The following is a 23,117-nucleotide window of genomic DNA, read 5'->3' on the forward strand; positions in this document are numbered from 1 at the left end:
TTAAACCCATACCCAGACAAGTCTGTACTTCATATGTAAGGCATAGACTTTTTCAGTTGCTGTCAGACTTCCAGCCATGGTGCTAAGATCTTTTCCAAAGGCATGCAACTCAATTTTTGTTTCAGAAGACTTTACCAACATGATATGGTTTCTTCTGCTGGGCCTCAGTTGTCATGATGAGCCTTCCAGCCAGCCACCTAAGGAAGGGGAATGTAACCCCTCTTTTCCATCTGTTGGACCACTGCTGTCCCTCACCTCCCACCTACAGAAATGTTTTAGAAATGGGTTATATGGGCTGACGCTTAGGGCTGTTCTTTTTACTGATAAATTTTTTATGGTGTTAAATGTTAATTTTAACGTAAATTCAAACGTAAATTCAATGCCCTGCTCTGAGCCCACTTGCGGGGAGAGTGGACTATCTTAGTATGTAAAAGGCTAAACATATTCAAGACAACTCACTTCCTACCCTGGTGCGCCTCCAGAGGGTGTGGCTGTGGAGGGAAGCCCAGATGAGGCAGCCAGACCTCCAGATAGTGTGCCACAACGGGAAGCCCAGTCCGGGATCAGGCGTGGAGCAGGCGGCAATGCCTTCCCCCCGCCTTCACCCAGCTGAGATCAGGAGCGGAGGAGGTGGCAATGCCCGCACCCAGCTGGGATCAGCAGCAGAGCAGGTGGCAATGCCCACCTGGCCTTCACCTAGCTGGGATCAGGAACAGAGAGGGGGCAATGCCTGCCCACCCTTCACCCAGCTGGGATCAGGAGCAGAGCAGGTGGCAATGCCTGTCTGCTGCACTCAGCTAGCTGGGATTAGGCACAGAGCGGGTGGCATTGCCCACCCACCCTTTACACAGCTGGGATCAGGCATGGTGCAGGGGGCAATATCAGCCCTCCGCCTTCACCCAGCTGGGATCAGGAGTGGAGTAGGTGGCAATGCCCACCCCCTGGCATCACTCAGCAGGGATTAGGAGCGGAGCAGGTGAAAATGCCCATCTCCTCTTCACCCAGCTCAGATCAGAAGCAAAGCAGGTGGCAATGCCAGCTTCCCCCTTCACACTGCAGAGATCAAGAGCAGAGCAGGTAGCAATGCCCACCCCCCTTTCACCCAGACAGGATCAGGCAAGGAGAAGGTAACAATGCCCACCCCCTTCACCCGGCTGGGATCAGGAGTGAAGCATGAGGCAATGCCCGCCCCCCCATTCAACCTGCTAAAATCAGATGCAGAGCAAGTGGCAATGCTCCCACCCACTTCACCCAGCCGGAATCAGGCACAGAATAGGAGGCAATGCCCGTCCCTTCTTCACCCATCCAGGATCAGGCGCGGAGGAGGCAGCAAGGCCCGACCCTTCACCCAGCTGGGATCAGGTGTGGAGCAGGAAGCAATGTCCACCCCCCATTCACCTGGCTGGGATCAGGTGCAGAGCAGGTAGCAATACCTGCCCCTCCTTCACTCAGCTGGGATCAGGTGCAGAGGAGGTAACCATGCCCCTCCCCCTTCATCTGGCCAGGATCAGTGATGGAGGAGGAAATGCCCGCCTGCTCACTCTCTCCTTTCTAGAGCCTGCTGTATTTTTCCCCACAATGGGCTTTGTTGCTAGTAAGTTAAATAAGTACATAAATAAATTTGATTGTTGCTGTGTTACTCTTAATCTTTTGATTATGCACTTTAAATGATTTCTGCAAACAGCTCTGGAAGCCAAGTAATTTATTTAGTTAAATATTTAATATTTTTAATATCTGGCTCAAGGTGGATGCATATAAAAGACTATATGCTTTTAAAATAAATTCTTAAGTATAATCCTAAAAATGAAGTTTATGTTCTTGTGTCATCCCAGATAATGAATGACTTTTGTTTCAGCATGAAACACAGATGGGCAATATATCTGTAATGTCAAACTATAGTTGGCACTCAGCTTTCTAACTAGAATTGCAAAGTATAAACAAATCATAGTTTCCAGTTGTGATGTAACAGCAAATTATGTTCTGTTGCTAAAAAAGAGTTCACTGATTACGAGCACACAAAAGGAAGCGGCATGATGCTGATTTGCCTAGCGCTGAACCACAATCTTGTGTTTTGTTTGAACTATGCCAAAATATGAGGCACAGGAGACAATTCTGAAGAAAATCTAGAGACTACTCTGCCAAACATTTTGTATAATACAAATCCAAAGTATTATAAGACTACAAGATTTCAGATTCGCTTGCCTGGTTCTATGGCAGCAGAAATCAGGGACTGTGCTTCTCGTACTCGTTTCATGGCTTCTTCGATTTCTTTACTGGAGGTATCTGATTTCAGACTTGGTGAAACGAGACCTGCAGCTACGTGGTTCAACCTAGAATAAATCAATTATCACTAATTGCATTTACAGGTATATCCAAAGCTAGGTACCTCTTTTGTGTTTTCAGTATTGCATGTATTTTATTCAAAGCAGCAATTATAAGGAGATATAAATTATGCACTTAAAAGAAAAATCAGATCCTGATCTGTATACAAACACACAATACGTCCAAACACACAATATTGAATTTGCTTCACCATGAAGAGATGCATTGGAGCTTGTTTCTACATATTATACTGAGACAACATTTTGAAAAGCCTTTTGTAATTAGTGTGACTAAAATACCCCATGCTTTTGTAACACCTTTGATATGCCTAGAACATCTTCATTAAATGAGTGGTCTATTGGGAAAGTACTGCTTTCCTTCCAGTACATAGTCTTGAAAGAAGATCCATTAAAGCCATTGGAAGTTACTAGAAGTTGAGGACACAACTGAGGAGTGAAGTTCAGAAAGAAGTGAGAAGATGCTTGGGTTAAGCTGGGGAACGTCCTACTTCAACCTGGCTCCCACTGCAACATCAGTGTGTCTCAGAAAGCAAAGCTAATGGCAGAAGTTGAAGGAAGAGGAATGAAGTCTGGTGCCACTGCTCACCATATCTGTCTTTTCTGCCTGATAAAGGAATCCTGGCTAGAATAACATGCCAAGATTGAATGATTCTTCTCTTCATAATAAATTGGCTAGTTACATCAGCAGTCTGGTACTTTTATCTTTCACTGTTTCCTTAAGATATACAAGTCAGATCTTAGTATCTCACCCATGCTCCCCTGGCAGCATTTCTAAGAGTTGGGCAGAAACAAAAAATTCAACATTTTTCAGAGAATTCATATTTAGTAGGGTTTTCTTATACTTGAACAGCTTATTTCTGAGGAAGAGAGCATTCTCAGAATTGGTTTCAATGCAGCACAATATCAAAATTCATACTTACTTTGGATCCACTGTGCTCATAAGCTTTAGTAGTTGATCTGCTGCCAGAGACTGTAAATTAGTAAGAAAATGCTTTTAAACACTTGGAAATTTGGGAAGGAAAGGAAGTAGCATCCAAACAGCTCTTAAACAGACCCAAACAAGAGCAGTTGCAAATTTAAAAAGCCAGCATGCAAAACATATCCTCATTTTTGTCTCTGAATGTGACACTAATCTGTCCCAAGGGCAGTATATGAGCACACTGTTGTTGATGTTGCTGTCAACAAGCTTATGATAGTTGGGTTCCTTTCTGAACACCAATGGTAAGTTAGTGCTTTTCAAATGCTTTGGTTGAGAGCTTCCAGTTTGTTTAATGCTGATTCTTGGTGTATTGTTAGTTCTTTTCTGCCTTAAACAGATGAGTAACTGAGGAAAGTTAAATCTGTACTAACTTTATTTCTGAGTAATACCATGCTGTAGTTACACCTGCTTAGCCAGCTAATACCAGTTTAAATGAAATTGCTAATTTAGTTCTTTATCAAGTCTAAATGTTGTATTTTAAAGCTATATTTACTTCTCAGTTATATCTAAAATAATAAAATTTTAGATATAAGGTACCTACCTTTTTACCTTATATCTAAAATTATAAAATTGTGAATGAACAAGAGTGAGTATGAGCCAAAGTTTGGAGCAAGCTATTACCATGAGCTGAGGAAGAGTTTAGATTCTGTGCTACCTGCTCTTCACTGGAAGATGAGCCACTTGGTCTTGACTGAACAGCCTGTGCAGCATGAGCTTAAATTCATTTAAACAGAATTAAGGTCCACTGAGTTTTAACAGACTGATTTGTTAGGTACCAAGAAAAGTTTTGAAAAATGTAAGTGGGTCATAATGTACTTGGCATTATAGTGTATGCCAAAAACTGCAGATCTGGAACCCTGAGAAAGTTTATACACAGGGTTTCAGGACTCATGTGGAGTAACAGATCACAGTGGAAAAGAAAGGGGGAAAAACCCTTCTTCCTCTTCTGTCAGTGGAACTTTGCTCTTGCACAAGGGGGAAGGGAGAAATTTCACTCTGTTTCCACCACAACATCCTGACACAAACAGCTTCCTTCCACAGGGGTTCTGTGACTCTGGAAATGTGGTGCTTTCTGCCGATGGATTATTATGGGATCAAATGCAGTATCTGTGGCAGCTTTTGAAAGTATAATCCTAGAGGAGAGTCAAAAGTCACAGGGAGCCAACTAAATGTGTTTGACATATGCCGATAAAGCACCCTGCCTGAGTTACGCCCCAGCTGCGCGCTGTTCACCGCACTGGTACCCTTCCCCTGTGGGGGAGGTGCTCAGGCTACAAGCTTCTGTTGGTGTTGCACCGTCGTTGGGTCTTTCCTTCTCGTCCGCCAGCTCTTCATGGGTATGGAGGGAGCAGCAGTGGCTGATTCTGTGGATGGTGATTGGCTGCACCTGTGTGTGCCACTTGTGGGCATCATCAGCTGTACTGCCAGGGTTGCTATAGACTCTAGCATGCTATGTTATACAGAATGGCACATGTTATTTCCCCTTGCAGAATGCCCATATGGGACAGACCAGTGATGCTGCTTTTGTGTCGGCACCTGTCTGCCACTACTGCAGTAGCCCTCAGGATTGTGATATGAAATTATCAGTAAAGGGACTGAAAACTCTCCAATAATTAATTATTTAAATATTATGCTTTCCCAACAGGAAGTAGCAATGAAAGTAGAAATATCAGTTGTTTCAAAGTCAAATAACACAAAAGCAATTTATTAACCCTAATCATTAAAAAGACTGTAACAATTTCTGTTGAAATATAAGACTATAAGTTCACGCCAAGCTTCGTGCTGAGCTTTCATAGTGACTGAAAGCAGCAGTTTTGTTAAAATTTGGATCAAAAGGCAATACCAAAAATATTCATTAAATACATTTGTAACATAAATATTTCCAGCAACCCAAAGCAATATACCTGAGAATTTAAATTTGCCCCAGGAAGCCCTAGAGCAGCCAGAGCTGGGTCAAGAGTTGGAGCTCCTAAAGCAGCCAAAGGAACAGCACCAATCTGTAAGAAGGAAATCATTTAAAATATCTGCAATATTTCTAAAAAATATCTATTTCATAAGGCCAACATGCACATGTTGTATTCTTCTTTCTCCCAACTATAGATACAAAATCCATAAAGAAAATAATTGTCCCCATCTTCAAAATGAAAATGAGGCACCAAATGAGAGCCGGTTTGGTGTAGTGGTTAAGAGCGCAGGACTCTAATCTAGAGAGCTGGGTTTGATTCCTCACTCCTCCTTGAAGTCAGCTGGGTGACCTTGGGCTAGTCACAGTTCTCTGTAGCTCTCTCAGCCCCACCCACCTCACAGGGTGTTTTGTTGTGGGGATAATAATAGCATACTTTGTAAACAGCTCTGAGTGAGTGTTAAGCCATCCTGAAGGGCAGTATATAAATTGAATATTGTTGTTGTTGTTGTTATTACTTTTCTATAAAACACAGAGACCTTTTTAGCATTACAATGTGAAAGACTGGGACCAAGAGCCAGTATGGTGTACTGGTTAGAATGTTGTACTAGGACTAGGGAAATCCAAGTGCAAATCCACACTCAGCTTTGAAGACACATGAAGCTGCCTTAGACTTAATCAGACCACGGGTTCAGCAAGGTCTGTACTGTCTACTCAAACTGGCAATGGCTCTCCAGGATCTCAGGCAGAGATCTTTCACATCACCTACTACCTGCTTCCTTTAACAGGAAATGCCAGGAATTGAATCTGGGACCTTCCACATGCCAAGCACATGGTCTACCACTGAGCCACAGCTCCTCCCACAACTCTAAAGTTCACTGGGTGACTCTGGGTCCATCATCAGGAGAAGGCCTTGGACTCTATGCCATTTGTTGCATGTATGCCTCTAGGGCAGCTGAATACCACATTAGATGGATTACTGGTCTGATTCAGCAGGGAACTTCTCATGTTCTCACAGGACTGTTGTGGGGCTAAATGGATAAGGGGAGAACCATGTAAGGGATCTCCTTGGAAGAAGGGTGGGATATATGTGTGATAGAATGCATGAATGAATGAAAGATCACTAATGATTACGCTTTTTGTATTGGATTCTTCTCAGCTCCCTTAAGATGACTGTACTTGAAAATTTACCTACAGTACCTTCCCCAAGAGCCAGCACAGGTATTACTACAACCAGCCAAATCCCTCAACTAACTGCTCATCAGAGAGCAATGTCTGAACCAGAAACACTTATAAGGTTGCAGTGACTGCATAAATTGTAATACATATAGTTCCTATTGTTGGAAGCAATCCTTGCATCCTTCCATGCTTCCCCAATAACTTGAGACATTAACTTATATACAGAAAAACAAACAAAACATTTTGAAAGGTAACAGGGAACCAAATGTAGGGCTAGTTATTTCTTGAAGTCTAGAGGTGAGAGAGGGAGCTTTCTGGGAGAAATTCTTACTTATAGGAGATGTCTGAAATGATCACATGACTTTAAATACAGTGAAATAAAGAAGTAGCATACCTTACAGACCACATAATTTGTAAATTTACCTGAGAAAGCGGGTTGGGCGTAGGCAGGAGTCCACCCCCCGGCAGTAGACCTGCCACAGCATTAGCTGGTGCCAGGAGAGACAAAGCCTTAGTCTCATCAGGAATAACTCCTGCAGAGAGACAGCTATGCATTAGAAGACACTCATCAATGACAAAAAAACCACACACACATAAATACACCCAGAAAATGTCTCCCTGAAACACCACCTGAGTTTGCTGAAAGTACTTATGATGGCTATAATATAATGCTTGAACTCTTAATAGTTTATCATTAATTTGTATGTCAGAATGAAAGTTCAATGTGTGAAAATTTGACTGTTCCTTTTTCTCTACAAAAGGTTAAGTTCTAGAATAAAAAAATAGCACAATACACACTACTTTTTTGTTAACACTGCCAAGATTTCATCACCTGTACTCGATTTTTAAGTCATGAACCAAACGTAAGCAAGCACAGTCGGTTCTCCAGGGGTGTGCTCTCAACTTTCAAAAGCTGTTTTATGAACAACGACTCGTGTCGGCTGCTTCACTATAAAGCACACAGAAAAATCAAGATACACAAGACAAAAAAAGTTTGATTTAGGGGTTAATAATATGGTACAGTTCACTATGATTTCTTTTACACCTACCACATAAATTTTGTAAAATTTAAGAGAAGGTAAGGAAAAGTGTAGGGCTTTTGCTGACATGTCACATGGATATGAAGGTCTCCACAGAGCTCCAAATATAGGTTCTTTATATAGGTGTACATGTGTATGTGCTTATGTAAACAGAGAAAACTGTGGCACATTCCTTACCTGTGCAGTAAAATGCATGCTCCACTGTGTGTCATGCTTACTGTACCAAGAGTGTTGCTGCATATTTCAGAAGAAACTTCTGCTCTGCAGCCTGGTAGCCAGCTACAGCAAGTGTCTAGGTTTACTACCTACCCTGAATAACCTTACTAGATAACCTTTCTAGAATTCCTATATGGGACAAACAGTCATGCTGATTGTTGTTATTCTATCCAACAGCAAAAGCCCTATACGTATGGATTAATTTGTTAATGTGCCCAAGCCCCCAATATGAGAGTTCAATAAGACAACTGTACTATATATTTGTAAATACCAGTAGCGTTTCTGCAATACATATTAAAAAGACTGCATCTCATCAAAAACATACAATATGTACAGGGCACTTAAGAGAAACTGGATAAGCTGCAGAAGAAAACTGTTGGGTGGTATTTTCAGCAGGGCCTGGTATATAGTTCAGGCTGAACCAGGGAAAAGAACTGTAAAACACAACAACAAAAAAGAAAAACCACTGTTAAATAAAGGTAATGGTTCCTTCCACCTATACTGAGAAGTGCCGATAATATAAACAAATGTATAATACACAGCACTGTTATCTTTCTTCTGTCACTGAGCTGCCATAATTTCAATACCAAAAGTTATGGTGGGAAAAGGGGGAAAGGTCATTTGATATAGGGCATTAATGCATCAATATATTAACATACCTACAGAGATCATGGGATAATTTTGCATGCAAAATTATGTCTCAGAGGATATTATTTATGTTTACACACAATTAGTGCAACTATAACATTTCTGGCATCTTACTAGAAATCCTCTTAGACTTATCTTGAGACACCTCATAGAAGATCTGCATCCATTAAGCAGTCATGCATCTGATCCTCTCATTTTTAGGAAAAAAGTTATTCAGAAATAAAACTACAATTTAAAAAAGCAATGAGGCCCCTCACCAGTTAATTTTCATGCGTCAAGAGTTTTTTACTGCTGCTTTGTTAGAACCATGAAATACTGCATGAATGTGTAGAAATGAAGAAAAAGAAACAGACAAAAGAAACAAACATTAACCAAAGAACCTACACAACCCCACCCAAAGCCATTGTTAATATTTGAATTTCTTCCAAATCCTTGAATTTCAGAGAAATTTATAGTACTATGCCTTACCGTGAACTTTGTGTTAAGTCTAGAACACAAAGCAATAGCCAACACCAATATATATGAACACACTAAAAACATGAACGTGACTCATATAGGGAGCTGTGATCAGCACAGTGCAGTATTTAATACTTTAAGTTAAGGCAATGTTAAAACATATTACCATAATAGTAAGAAATACAGATTTAAATTCAGTAGAGTACTTAAGAATGTGCCTCAACGCATACGAGCAGTTCCAATGAATTCAAAGTAGATTAACTGAGCAATGCTTTAGTAGTACCTAGTGGATACTGTGCTCTTGCAATGTGAACCACTGTGCGGCAAAGCCAATATGCTTCCATACAGAAAGAAGAGTTGCAAGAAAAATAGTCAAAGTTCATGACAAAAGTAATAGATTACCCTGATATACTACTCTGTCCAAAATGTTAATTCTTCACCAACTACAAAATTGTATATGGCCTAAAACCTCAACAAATTAAGTTCCTTAAACACAGCTGCTGCACAAGTTGCATTAAACGAGCTTCAGAGAATCTAAAACACTCTATCTGGCTAGCTAGTAAGCACCAGAGCAGCACCATCTAGCATTTTAGCACAGTGGCCAGAATCATTCTTACAAAGAGAAAATTACTACCTATCAAAACTTTCCAATTCATAGTAATTTACTATTCTTACACAATGGCCTTTAAAATATGTTAGAAAACTACTAATTCTAATATTTAGGGTCAAAACAGATAGAAACCATGGTTTAAACATTCACCTCACGTAACCATGTTGAAAGAGAGGAGGAAGGGCCTATTTTAATAGCAAAAGGAGCATGAACTCTATCCCTGCCCAATGCTTATCTCCCCATGCTCATCTCCCAACATTTTCCCCAAGTCAAGCACATTTCTACTATCAGTGCTTTGGTGAGAAAAATATACCCCCAGGGACAAAACGTGGGAAATGGGAAAAGGACTCTGCACTTTTTACATACATGCCCCTTTTACTATTAAAAAGGCTGCATGCATTACCCCTCTTTCTTTATTACTTGAGGCAGAACAGTGTTTTAATACACTGCCTCTTACATATCTAGTTTGGTCTTAATATTTATAATGTTAACTAACAAGAAAATGCAAATACATCTCAGTTGCTAGTCTGCCTTAAATAATGCAGAGGCAGTAATACTCTTAAACTGTTCTACTGATATAAGATTATGCTTTGCTATTACTATTTCAGTAAAAAACTTATCAGAATTAGAAGTTGCATCATTATTTGTAATGTCGGTTATGACTACTTCTTTGCTAAGAACCAGGCCTTGCTAAATGTCTGCACAGTTCACGTTCTTCAATCTTGTATACGTGTAGCTATCTTTATAACTATGATTACTGCAGTTAAGACTTACTCTGCACCCCATTAGGCTTTTTATGCCCACTGATTTCAATGAAATTAAGCAGCCCATGTTTTCTGTACTACAATGTAAGTCTGAAGATATTGTAAGATTTCTATGTTTATCAATTAACAGTGCCTTGAAATAGTTGTGGTGAAATCTATAGAAGTCCAACAAAACTCATTAGAAGAGCAGTCTTCTTGGTACAGATTTTTAGAATTGTGTTCCCAAACCCTGCTAATTGTTTTTCAAGTTACTGTAACAGCCTAAAATTAAGAAAAAGAAGAGAAAAAAAATGTTGTTAACAAGTGATTACACCAGGAAAACACTTGGGGACTTGAGTGCTTGCTGGTCTTTAGTTAATGTCTAGAATCCCCTGTAGCTGCAGAGGACCCCACTGTTTCAGTCATCTGGAAGGGCCTTTGCATTTGCCTTCTCCACTACAAAAATCACACACACAAATAACAGAGAGAAGAGTTTATTATTTAGTGAAATTCTAGAAAAATATAGCAAGGTTGAACAAGAAAATGCGGAATAAGATCTAATACCCAGTGCCCATTTAGCACTTTTGGAACTATTTTCTGACTAACAGAGATCATCAAACCCTTGGTATACCAGAATGTGTTTTGAATATAATGTTTTTGAATGATCAACTAAAGCAAACAGAACATTGCCTTGTAACTGCCAGTAGCTTCCACACATTCTCTATGATGGAGAATGAACCCTGTGACAACTTATGCCAAGTAACTTAAAGCAACATTTCTTGTTTACATAATTCAGTTTTTAAGAACTGCTTTAAAAGTATATCTTAAAGGGGCCTGATGAAAACCAAGGAATAAAAATAATTTCAAATAATGCTGCTTATACATATTTGTATTCTATATCTCTTTGATGGAAGACTGACAGGCAAGTTCCAGATTGTGCAGAATAACTAGATATTTACATTTTGTTTTTGTACAAGAACTAGAAATGTCAGTATACCAAGGATTTAAAAAACGTAAATAACTTAGATATTTTTACATGCTAAAACTTCATGCTATTAAACTACATCAAGATATAGCACCACTGTTCTATGGCTTCATAGATCATTAAACAATTCACCAACCTTCTGCAAATGGTACGACTATCAATGCTCTGTCAACGAATACAGTATTTGTCAGATGCTGAGCCACGACTGCAGAGTCAGGATCTTGGAACTTTACAAAACAGACACGTGAGGAAACAGGCAAAGGAGAGTCACTGAAAAGAAAAAAATAATACGAATGTTAGACAAAATCCAGATCTAAAAAACACAGTGAAAAAATGAGCTACATTAGGACCTTAGAATCATATTATCCTCCAATGCTATTAAACCATGAGCAACGGCAACACAAAAAAACAGTAGATGCATCAATCTGCTGTAACACTGGTACAATTTGTGGGGTACCATTGCATGCAAATAAAAACTAACAAAACCTACTGTGTTTACTTGAAAGATGGCCCTCTTAAAGTGTTTCACATTTTTAAAAGTTACTTGACATAACTGTAATGTAACTTTTATGTGACTGTAAGACAAACTCCTCTTTTTTATGACATACCTGGAAAAAGCCCTACTCTTGCATTTCAGTAAGTAGTATAACTTCAGCTGCACAAAAGATGCATACGGCATCATTTAGACAAATTCATGAAGAAAATCCACTACTATATCGTCTTAATATATTTTAACATAGTTGCTAACTTAGTTCTGTATGGTACAGACATCTCGTGTTTGTGATGGTGATTATTTTCCCATTTTAAATTAGTGATGTTTGGATTCCAATTCTGACAACGGCATCGAGGTCAATCCAGAACATATCAGTTTTGGCCCATAGAATTTCCAGGGTACATTCGCTACCACTCCTATTTCCCAAATTTACTAAGGGACAGCAGGATGTGCTCTCAGTTTGACATCAGGCTTTGCATCTTGGATACCAATGAAACTCATGAAGCAACATCTAGAATGCTAGGGTCATGGACATGCAGTTTCCATGATTCCTAGCAACCCAAGATAATACCATACAATGGTCACAACAACAGCATTCAAGGTCTGAAGTGTAAGGCCATATCGCATGTTCTAAGCTCCCACTCTACAGTATCTGATCTTGGCAAGTTAAAAGACAGAAGGATCATTGGCAGATGCTGCTAAACCGACCAGGAGAATGTAGTGGGTCTAAACATTCTTGCTGATCTAAAAAAATGTTTATTCTGAAAAATGGATTACAGATTATGTTTTGCCATGTAAACATTTTTGTGTGTGTATATCTCTGTTAATTATGTGGAGGGTTGAATATATATTTACTGTGGTTTAAAATGTAGGCCTCTAAGAGAAGACAAGGGGGGATGGATGGGTGAGTGAAGTGTGTTATGACTGGCTGGTAGCTGTACCCTAGGAAGCAAAGTGAAGTGCAGTTTACTCAATGATGTTCTGAGGAAAAGTGTTCATTGCATTTTTAAGTGTTTTGGAGAGCAGTTCTGAGGAAAGAGGGAATAGGAATGAAGAGCTGTAATCAAAGGGAAACCTGCGTGTTTTTTCTTGTGTCAGTCAGGAAGCCTTTATTTGCATCAGTCAGCACAATATACACAATACAAAAAACATACAAAACCAGGGCTATTTCTGGAATCACTTCTGATGGAATTTTATAACCGTATAGAGAAACATTGCTACTTTCTTGATGGTTTTAGGCAAGGAGTCATTCAGAAGGTGACAGACCTTTCAGGAATCTAGAAGCACCCTCATGTTAACTAATTCCAAGTATTTGAGATGCAAGTCTGCATATAGTTGGTAATAAAGTAGAACGTGTGAAACAGTCTCAATATTGCAGCAATCGCAGTGACAAACTCTAACTCCATATGCATTCTTATTTTATCTACAGTATAAGACTGCAGATGGCATTACGTTGAATCTTGCAAGGGAGAAAAGCTCTGTGAAGATGTGGTTCCTGTAAGGAAGATAAATATGAAGCCAGGCCATCTGCCTTTTATTTGTGGATACTGTCAGCCTAAATGGAAACTGGGGGGAAATTACCCTTATGAATTAGCCTGAAACCATTATGCATATGTACTTATAAATAAACTCAATTTTTAAGTAAAATATTTGTTTTATCTAGAGTTAAGGATTCTCTTTTTTCTCATCCTCACCTCGTGTTGACCATGGCCATGAGTCAACATGTTCTTTGAGACAGGCAGTTTCCAAGGCAGCTGAATGAACTGGGCCATGAAGCTTGAGACCCATAGCCTCTTCAGCCAAAAGTGGGCTATACATATCAAATCACTTATCTCTCCTCTGAGCTTGTTCAACAGCCTTGCCAACACCAAAACTGGGAAAAAGCATACAGTCGACTGGATTTTGCTACCAGGTCATCTGCTCTTATTGTCAGCAGAGGTACCTGGATGAGAACCAGTTCAGTTTGCTATTCTATGGAGAGGCAAAGAAATCCACCACCCATTGGCCAAATCTCATGGACAGAGAAAGGCTCTGTAACCATTTGTTTGGATTCAAGATGCTGCAACTGATCCAGTCCACTTGAACTTTGAGAGACCCCTGGACATATTCTGCTGTGGAAATGTAATTCTCTGCCTATCTAATCAACCTTGTCACCTCTCACTGGAACATGCTAGAGCAATTGCCCCCTTGTTGATTCACACATGCCTTCATTGTTGGGTTGTCTGTTCCTTACAGACATTGGCCATCAGAATTTGGTCCTGATAATGAAGGACTAATTGGATGGCCTGGAGTTCCAGAAAGCTGGTATTTCTGAAGGCCTCTGTGAGGACTGCAGGCACCCTGGACATGAGCCAAGGAACTACGGGATCCACAGCCTGAAAGGCTGGCATTGGTAGTGATCTGCACATCTGCAGTCACCTCCACCAGCTTGCCCTTGAAAAGATAACCCTCCACTAACAACCATTTTAAATTTTGCTGGAAGAGTAACTTCATTTCTACCTAAAACTGCTGCTTGGATGGACAGCAAGGTCCACTGCAGTATACGGGAGTGAGCCCTCACACAGGGAACTGGCCCTGTAGTTGTGCTAGAAACATCAAATTCACTGAATGGGCTGTGTACACCATTTGAACTGCAGTCATAACATTCTTTCCCTTGTTCTGAGGAACAAAAAAATGCTTGTTATGGACTCTCTACTATGGTTCCCAGATGTAGAACTGACTGAGAAAGTCTGAACTGACTCTCTCTGAGGTTTATGAGAAAACCATGCTGTTCCAGATACTGCATGAGTAATGGTTACTTCCTACAGAGTTTGTGATTTGGATAGTGATGACCATATTGTCCAGGTAAGGATGCAGATGTTTCCTTTGGGTGCTATCAAGGCAATCAACAACTTCGTGAACACCTGAAGGGCTCACATCAAGACAAATATAAAGCTCTGAACTGAAAACACAGTCCTTTGAAACAGAACCTGAGAAAGTGTCAGAAACCTGACAAGATCAGATAAGCATGCTTCTCTTAGATCTGATATCACTGGCCTCATGAAATTCCCTGGGTGAAAGGCTTTGGTTATATTCCTGAGAGTTTTCTTCTTGAACTTTTTATATTTCAGGAACTTGTTGGGAAACATGAGGTCTAATATGGCCCTCCAGATACCACATAATTTTTCTGAAAAAGGTATGGGTTCTATTGTTTTTATTTTCAGTAGATGAAAAATATCCTCTTGTGCACTGATGTTTGATCTGGCATTTGAATATTAGTGGTCTTGCAGATGGCTTCACAGAGTCCAGGCTAGCATCAGAAATGAATACAGCCACATACTGCAATCCCTTAAAATTACTAGAAAGGCAATTATTAGCATTTAGATACTCCACGAGTTTCTGGAGCTATAAAACTGATTCCCTCACCATGTGTAACATGGAAGCTGAATCTCTAATGGACAGAGCCTTGACCTCATGGGATCAGCGTAGGGCTGTGTCACTCTTCCTACTTGAGACATCCTTAAAGAAACCTCCACCCTTAGACAATCCTCTTCCTAAAGCCAAATTTGCTTCCGGGGCATCCACCACTGGAATCTGTAGGAACCTGGTCACTTTGGGTGGAAGAGAGTAAAAGCATTATTATGTCCCAGGTGCAGTCTCTGACTAGCTGGAATGGCTCATTACTCCCAGATTTCTTCATTAAAGGAAGGAGAAGGGGAAACAGAACCCAACTCTCTGGTTCTGGAGTACATCTCAGAGGCACGGTCATTATCATCACCACAATTACCCCCCTGAAAACTTCAGACTGTAGGTATGGAGAGCTTAAAATTTTTTAGTGCCCTGAACAGTCAAGGCGGAAGCTTTTCCTGAGAGAAAAGTCTTGAGAGTCTGTTGAATCTGTGTGTGTGTGTGTGGGGGGGGGGGGTGTCAACATCTGACAATTCCCACTCTTTCCCTTCTGAATCCCGGTTGGAGGCATGAGGGTAAATGATGCAATCCTTGCTGTCTGGCCTATAAATATCTATGACATTAGCTACTGACACCTCCATTGCTGATTTAATAGAAGAAAATGCTTGGCAGCTTACCTCTCTGAATTCAGAAGAGGTTGTGCCCTCTGTGGACTTTGGTGGGGAGGGGAGGTCTACCTAGGGCACCTCCCAGGGCCTTTTGCCACCTGATTCTTTTTTCTCACGTGCTGAGAAAAGAAATTCTATATCCATGACTGAAAGCCTGGAAAAACAGAGAAGGGATCGATGGTTGTTGGGGGTTTTCCGGGCTGTATTGCCACGGCACGGCAATACAGCCCGGAAAACCCCCAACAACCATCGTTCTCCGGCCGTGAAAGCCTTCGACAATACATCGAACACCTCTACAAAGAGAAGGGATCCTTTCCTCCATCCATGTATAGCCAGCAGCAGTCTCCCTTTCCGATATATGTAGTCTCAGTGGATTTTGTCTGCTTGCTATGCCTGATCGTGGCAGTCATCCCCCACTGTTCCTTGGCCTCAGGAACAGGATTTTGACACCTAAATGGAGCTTGCCATTGCCTTCCTTCTCATGGTCATAGTCAGCCACTCCTTCCTCCCCAGCGGTACAACCATCTCCCTCTCACCTAAAGAGGATGCATCATCAGAGGCTGCACAAGCAGAAGACAAGAGCTAGCAGCTGAGCAACCAATGACAGGAGAGATGGGCAGGATGAGACAAAGAAGGATTTTTTTTTTAACAAACCCAACCAGAAGTTTGAGAAAAACACAATCCACAGAGCTTCTTCTTTGCATGCTTTCAAAGGGGAGTTGAGAAGAAAACTGAGGATGGCAGGCACTCTACCCCATCTAGAGACAAAGATCAGCCTATTCCTGCCTCTAGGAAAGATGGGAAGAAGAACACTCAGTTCTTTAACATTTATTTTACTTCATTTTTACACTGTGTTTCTCCCCAATGGGAACCAAAGTGACTTACATCCTCCTCCTTTCATTTTATCCTCACAACAAATCCTGTGAGGTAGGTTAGGCTAAGACTGTGACTGGCCTAAGGTCACACAGCAAACTTCCATGGCAGAGTAGGAAATCAAACCTGGATCACCCTGATCCTAGTCCATCATTCTAGCCCCTACCCCACATTAAGCTCTCTAAATGTTCCAGAATGTTCTCCTATTCTTCTATCCTCCAGCAAAAATGCCAACTCACCTTATGACCACTCCTATAAGTTATCAGCTCACCATGTGGTTAGAGTTGCTTTGTAGGAAATTGTTAAGCAGCCATAACATGATAAACCATTTTGTGATTCTAATCACAATTTTTGGAAGTTTCTGCCAATCAATAAGAAAATGCAAATCAGAACAGCAAGTTTTAATTGGCACAACACAGATTTTATGCCCAACCCTATGCATATTTACTCAAAAACATCTTGTTAATTTCAGTGATACTTACCTCCTAGTAAGTATGTATAGCATTGAAGTTCTAGTCTACTAATCTGTGTGAGGAAATGGTAATAGAAATTGAAAGATATGCTTACTTAAGTTTAAGATATTTGTGGCTCTATTCGGTTACTGTAATAAAGAATGGAAAATAAAATTTTAAAGAACAGTAAGTGGCAGCTTTTTAAAATTAATCTTCCAACATTTCTATCTTCATCAATATTTACAAAAAGGCATCAAAACCTATGGAAGTTTGAGGAAATGCAAATTTTGGCCCAGTAATATATTCACTTTCATATCCAAATAAAACTTTGTGGATAGAGAAGATTTAGGTTTAACTCCCTCCTTCTCAAGTCAAACAATTATACATATAAAATGCATGCAGAATAGAGTCTAAAAATTTCTATCTTCTATTAATAACAGGGTTATGAACCACCTGAGAGATATCATATGCCATAGCTCAGTTTATACTGATCTTGCCTGTAAATTCCTTCTTTTGTTCATTACCCCAAAGAGCAAATGCAACTTCCCAAATGCCTTGTTATAGAATAGTAGTAATGTCCTTTGCAACTTCCACTTTTGGCAAGGCAGCACTTCATTTTGTTTATAAGTTTTTGTTAACCAGACAGTACCCAAATATTCTATCAAAAGAATTTAATATGCAAGTTTTTAAAACACAAGGTGAGGTTTCATTGGGATAGAACAACAAATAGAGAATTTTTCAAGACAGGCACAAACATAGCCTAGTCATAGCTCATGAGTTCAACTGAGGAGTACAAATGCCAACAAATTGTGCTTGTATTGTTATGGATAAACTTTTGTTCATCACACACATACAAATGAAATTCTCAGCTATTATCTCTTATTAGGTCAATAAATACAGAAAACTACATAATTACAACAGTTCCATTCCACACCACAGAACAATGAAACCTAAGAACTGCTTAAAAGTAGTAATAAATAAAACCAGTATGTCCAATCTTGAAAAGCCTCTATCTAAAAAAGACTCCTTTTTCCTAATTGTGGCTTATACTCAATTTCTTGGCTATCCTATTCAGAATGAGCTCTTAAAAATTAACCCATTACAAAGTGACAGGTAGCAACTCTTTCTTTAGCCATAGTAGCTCAGTCTAGAATCAATGTATCTAATTCTCAACGTGGCCTCTTCTGTGATTACTTAAATCCAGAGCCTGATGCCATGGACAGACAAGACAGATCTTTCTACAAATCTGTGAAATGCCCTAGGTTTGCAGAAAAATCTGAAATCTAAAAACACAAAAACATGGGGGGAGTGGGTTAAAGCCCACCAAAAGAACTGAAGCTGCACCTGTAGCTTTAAGAAACAAATGCTGTTAGTGGCTGTTGCTAGCCTTCCAGCCTTGGTTTCTACCAGTAAAAGGCAAGAGGAGGGGGCAAGGTCCTTTCCATAAGACGCTTTGGCATTTGAAGGACGCCTCACTGGGCTTGAAGCTGGCAACAACCACAGAGAAACTTGTACAACTCAGCCTGACTTGGCTGTTTGGTACTATTAATTGGTTAGTAGTCAACCCACAATAGCCAGTGAGATGTAGTGGTTAGGAGTTTCAGACCTCAATCTAGGAGACTCAGTTTCAAGTATCCACTCTGCTGTGAAATCTTACTGGGCGACATGGGCCAGGTATGCACTCTCAGCCTAACCTATATATCATAGGGTTGTTGTGAGGATGAAATGGAGGACAAGAGAATGACATAAGTTGTATTAGGTCCCCATGGTGGAGAAAGATGGGTGTATAAATGCAGAAAATAATAAATGTAACTAAAGACTGGGGGCGGATAAATCGTAGGTGGGAAGGAGAGAAAGACGTAACAAAAGTTGAGGATATGGGGGCTGCCAGGGGGAGGTGAAAAGAAAATAGTATGGGAAAGGGTATATGGTGTAGGTGCTTCCCCAAGTCCTTGCAGGTCCCCCACTTGTAAAGTACTAGAATTCTACAGCAGCGAAGACTGACTTTAAACTTTCATGTCTTTTTTGTTTTTGTGATGCAAGACCACTTAACCATTCACTTACCAATTAATGCATAACACTATGGTAAATGATAATGAGTTTGCCCAACTGATTATGTACATGTGCTATACTGGATCAGACCAAGATTTACCCAATTTCCCATTCTTTGTAAGAAAGCCAGCAAATAACAAGCACAAGAACTGCCTAGTGTCCACCACAGAACTACAGTCTAGCTTGTGCCAATCCATTTGGCAAATTTTTAAATTTTCTGAATCTCAGCTGGAGAACTGTTGTGCACAGGCACTGATGCTGAAGAGTTATCAAGCTTCATGTCCTACACACACACTTTTGAGAAATGTGAGTGGTATACATTTCTGGGTTTTGACATAATCCCTGTCATCTACTTTGACAAACTGTGTGCTCAGGCAATGCCTCTCCATGAGGATCTGGATCAGGGCGGATCGGCACTGCTGATTTTATTGGATCTGTCAGCAGCATTTGATACGGTCAATTACGAGCTTTTGACCCACCGCCTTGCCAATGTGGGGATACAGGGGACAGCACTGCAGTGGCTGGTCTCCTTTCTCCATGATCGGAGACAGAGGGTGGCGCTTGGAGAGAGAATATCGTCTCACAGGCCACTGGTATGTGGTGTGCCGCAGGGAGCAATTCTCCACTATTATTTAATATCTATATGCACCCCCTCGCCCGGCTGGTGCGGAGTTTCGGGCTTGGGCGTCACCAATACATGGATGACACCCAGCTTTATCTGTTGTTGGACGGACGGCCTGGATCGACTCCTGATGTCCTGGGGTGTGTTTTTGAGGCTGTGGCTGGATGGTTGAGACAAAGTCAGCTGAAATTGAATCCTAAGAAGACGGAGATCCTGTACTTGAGTCATGGGGGGATGGCTTCGGGACCCCGGCTTCCTACACTCAATGGGGCAGTGCTTACACTGGCCCCGAGAGTTAGGAGCCTGGAGGTGATTCTTGATTCCTCCTTGAAGATGGAGAATCAGATCACTGCAGTTGCCAGGTCTTCCTTTTATTATCTTCGGCAGGCCAGGCAGCTTGCCCCCTATTTATTGCCCCGCGACTTGACTACAGCGGTCCAAGCAATGCTCACCTCTAGGATGGACTACTGTAACGCACTCTACGCTGGGCTTCCCATGGGCCTGATCCGGCGGTCACAGCTGATACAGAATGCAGCGGCGTAGGTCATCGTTGGAGCACCGGTGTGGGAGCATATTATGCCGGTGCTACACCAGCTGCATTGGTTACCGGTGGAGTACCAAATCAGGTTCAAGGTTTTGGTGCTAACCTATAAAGCCCTATGTGGACTGGGACCGATGTATCTACGGGACCGTCTCTCCCCATATGAGCCCCGGAGGACTCTTCGATCAGGTGGGAAGCATCTTTTGAGGGTCCCTGGCCCTAGGGAGGCCCATCTGGCATCAACCAGAGCCAGGGCCTTTTCGGTCCTGGCCCCAGCCTGGTGGAATGCTCTGTCTTATGAGACCAGGGCCCGGCAAGATTTGCTAGCATTTCGCCGGGCCTGTAAGGCAGAGCTATTCCGCCAGGCATATGGTTGATGCCAGGCGGTGCCCCCCCCCCATTGAGGGAGAAGGGGGTTAAATCATATGCCTTCCTATGCAGATGCTGTTGTCCATACTTTATACTTCATATATTTGCTCTGGGAAGAACCACTGTATGGAACGTTGAATTTCAAATTATGTGCTGCCTCTTTATTTATTTATATGTATATATATGAAATTTATATATTTGCATAGCTGTAATTTTAATGATTAGATGTAGAGTTTTTAAAGTTTTTAGTGATATTTAATATGTTGAATTCTTGTTATCCACCCTGAGCCCGCTGATGCGGGGAAGGCGGAATATAAATGTAATAAATTAAAATTAAATTAGATTGATCCCTAACTTGCTGGGGCAGAATGGAGGTGGACACAAAGTAAATGGCAACATTAGGTTGTCACAAGTAGCATGTAAACAAATCCTAGCAGCTTTCATTGACAACAGATATATTAATGCAAGGTTTCAAGTTTTCAAAGTCAAAGTTTCAGGTCATTGAACTTAAAGAATTTAGGCTACAACAATTCTGCATATAACTGCACTGCAGTTACCAGAATACTCAAAACGTATATGGCATGGGACAAACCAACTCCTTTTTACTTGGATGCTAAAACCACACCTTTATTAAGACTGGCTGAATTTCACTGTGTCGTTCATATACCACATTGTAAACACGGGCAGGAATCACATATCAATTTAGTGCCCTTGTTGATTTTGTCCGGAAGGATCAAATTGCCAGCCATTTCTGACCTCTTTTATAGTCTCCAGAGACACTTGAAATCGGGAGGGGCTGTAAACACTTGATGGCCTCCCTCAGAGGGCGTTCCTACTACGCCTCCCTCCGAAGTCCGGAGGTTTTCAAACTGAAGGATGTCTGAAAGTTTCCCCTACGACCAATTTCTGCCACTGTCGCCCACCTTCACGGAAAGCAGCCAGTGACTTCTCTCTCTCGAACGCACCCACCCATGTTGCAATCATGAGAAAGACGTCCCTTTCAGTGGGCGACTACGATCCAGCCAGCTCAAGAGAAGGATAAGGGAGTCTCGGGCAGCCGCAACACTTTCCATCGGGGAAGCTGCGAAGGCCGCCGAGCCACTTCCCGCGGCGGCTTCGCGCCCTTCTCGAACCTGGCCGAGGCCCCTCCCCCGCTGGCGGCCGGGCACGCGCGCAGCGCTCCAACGCCGCCGAGGCCTAGGCCTTTATATGGTGACGGGGCTTCAGCTGGCAGCGGCCCTCGACGGAGTGAAAAGACGTCGGAACTTACTCGGGAGGGAAAAGGCGCAGTTCCTCGATCTTGCCCAGGAAGCCGAAGAGAGTCCGCATCTGCTCGGAACTGGCGCTCGGGGAGACATTGGTGACCTGGATCACATCGGTGCCGCTGCTGGAAGCCATCGCGCGAGCTCCTTCTCCTCCCTACACTACAAACACATCGGGGGGCGAGTGGCCGAGAGAAGCGGGGCCAAGCTTCTTGCTTGTGTCCCTCAGCTCTTCCCGTCGATCAAGAAACGGGCCGTCTCTCTCGCGCCCGCACTAACCGTCGCCGAGCGATCGCTTCGCCACCAACCTGGGCCGCAATATCCCACAATCCTTCGCGGCCCCTCCCCGCGCCTACTCCTACGCAAGTCTCTCAACCATGCGCCTGCTCAGACGGCGGCCCCATCCGCCCAGCCGGGTGAACGACGCATAAAACCATGTATACTGCGCATGCTCGTTTCGCTAAAGAGCTACGCATGTGTCGTTGTACCTTCCTCTGGGAAGAGCTAACGTTCCAGACGGTTTCTTGCGTCGGCCTAGAATGTTGGGAGGTTCCTATTGTCAGGAACTCGACGGCCTATTGGCGCTACGAACTTGATCGCTGTGCTTGGTTTTGAACTGAATGACAGGGTTGTTAACCTCTTGGCGTCTTCCTCAACGGCGCAGAAAAAAGGCAGGGTGGTTCTGATGCTAGATATGAGCTATGCTGTGAGGGAGGTGCTTGAAGTGCGCCGAGAGGCAAGATGGAAGGGAATTCACTTCTCTCAGACATCTCATTTGATGCTTGAGAAACACCATGTGTCAATAGGGCACAAGCAAACTAGCTTTGTTGCTTAATCTCTGCGAGGAAGTCAGGTCCTTTGTTGAAATCCCTTTGTGAATCCCAGACACATGGGATCACGCTTATAGCTGTCCAGTAGTAGAGAAGGGAATTTTATACATTTTAAAAGATGCTTTTTAATTAATTATTTTTATAAGAAAGTGTAAGAATGATTTCACACGAACGAAAGGTACCAGATCATCTCAAACCAAATATTTACAACAACTTGTATGTGAAATTATGTTGAAGGCTTTACATGCAAATGATTTTTAAAAATGCAAAACAAATCATTCTTGCCTTTTATAAATTGAATTTTTAAAAGAGTTTTGAGTGTATTCTCTTTTGCAAGGTTTGAAAAATATATCTACTTTGCTTGCTTGGGATTTATATGTTGGTTTGTAGATATTGCCCAGGCTGTTTCTCCTTTTAGCTCAGGACTGACTCCAGAAATGAAGAGAGGATGTAAGAGCAGTACTAAG

General features: G+C 41.8%; 1 protein-coding gene across 2 annotated transcripts in view; it reads right to left on the minus strand.

Moving 5' to 3' along the window:
* The window catches only part of SRSF11 (serine and arginine rich splicing factor 11), a 29,025-nt gene extending 6,855 nt beyond the window's left edge, over window positions 1-22,170 (minus strand). The window contains exons 1-6 of one of the 2 annotated variants that reach the window (XM_054979467.1): window positions 21,829-22,170; window positions 11,238-11,371; window positions 6,827-6,936; window positions 5,226-5,318; window positions 3,263-3,312; window positions 2,203-2,330 (exon numbers count right to left, since the gene is read on the minus strand). In XM_054979467.1, the coding sequence (XP_054835442.1) occupies window positions 2,203-2,330; window positions 3,263-3,312; window positions 5,226-5,318; window positions 6,827-6,936; window positions 11,238-11,371; window positions 21,829-21,956 (643 nt within the window). In that variant the 5' untranslated portion in view covers window positions 21,957-22,170. The remainder of the gene's footprint in view (window positions 1-2,202; window positions 2,331-3,262; window positions 3,313-5,225; window positions 5,319-6,826; window positions 6,937-11,237; window positions 11,372-21,828) is intronic. The other variant, XM_054979468.1, reaches the window with a different exon arrangement.
* Between the last annotated feature and the right edge of the window lie 947 nt (window positions 22,171-23,117).

The sequence above is a fragment of the Eublepharis macularius genome, chromosome 5 (assembly GCF_028583425.1).
Source record: "Eublepharis macularius isolate TG4126 chromosome 5, MPM_Emac_v1.0, whole genome shotgun sequence".
NCBI lineage: Eukaryota > Metazoa > Chordata > Lepidosauria > Squamata > Eublepharidae > Eublepharis > Eublepharis macularius.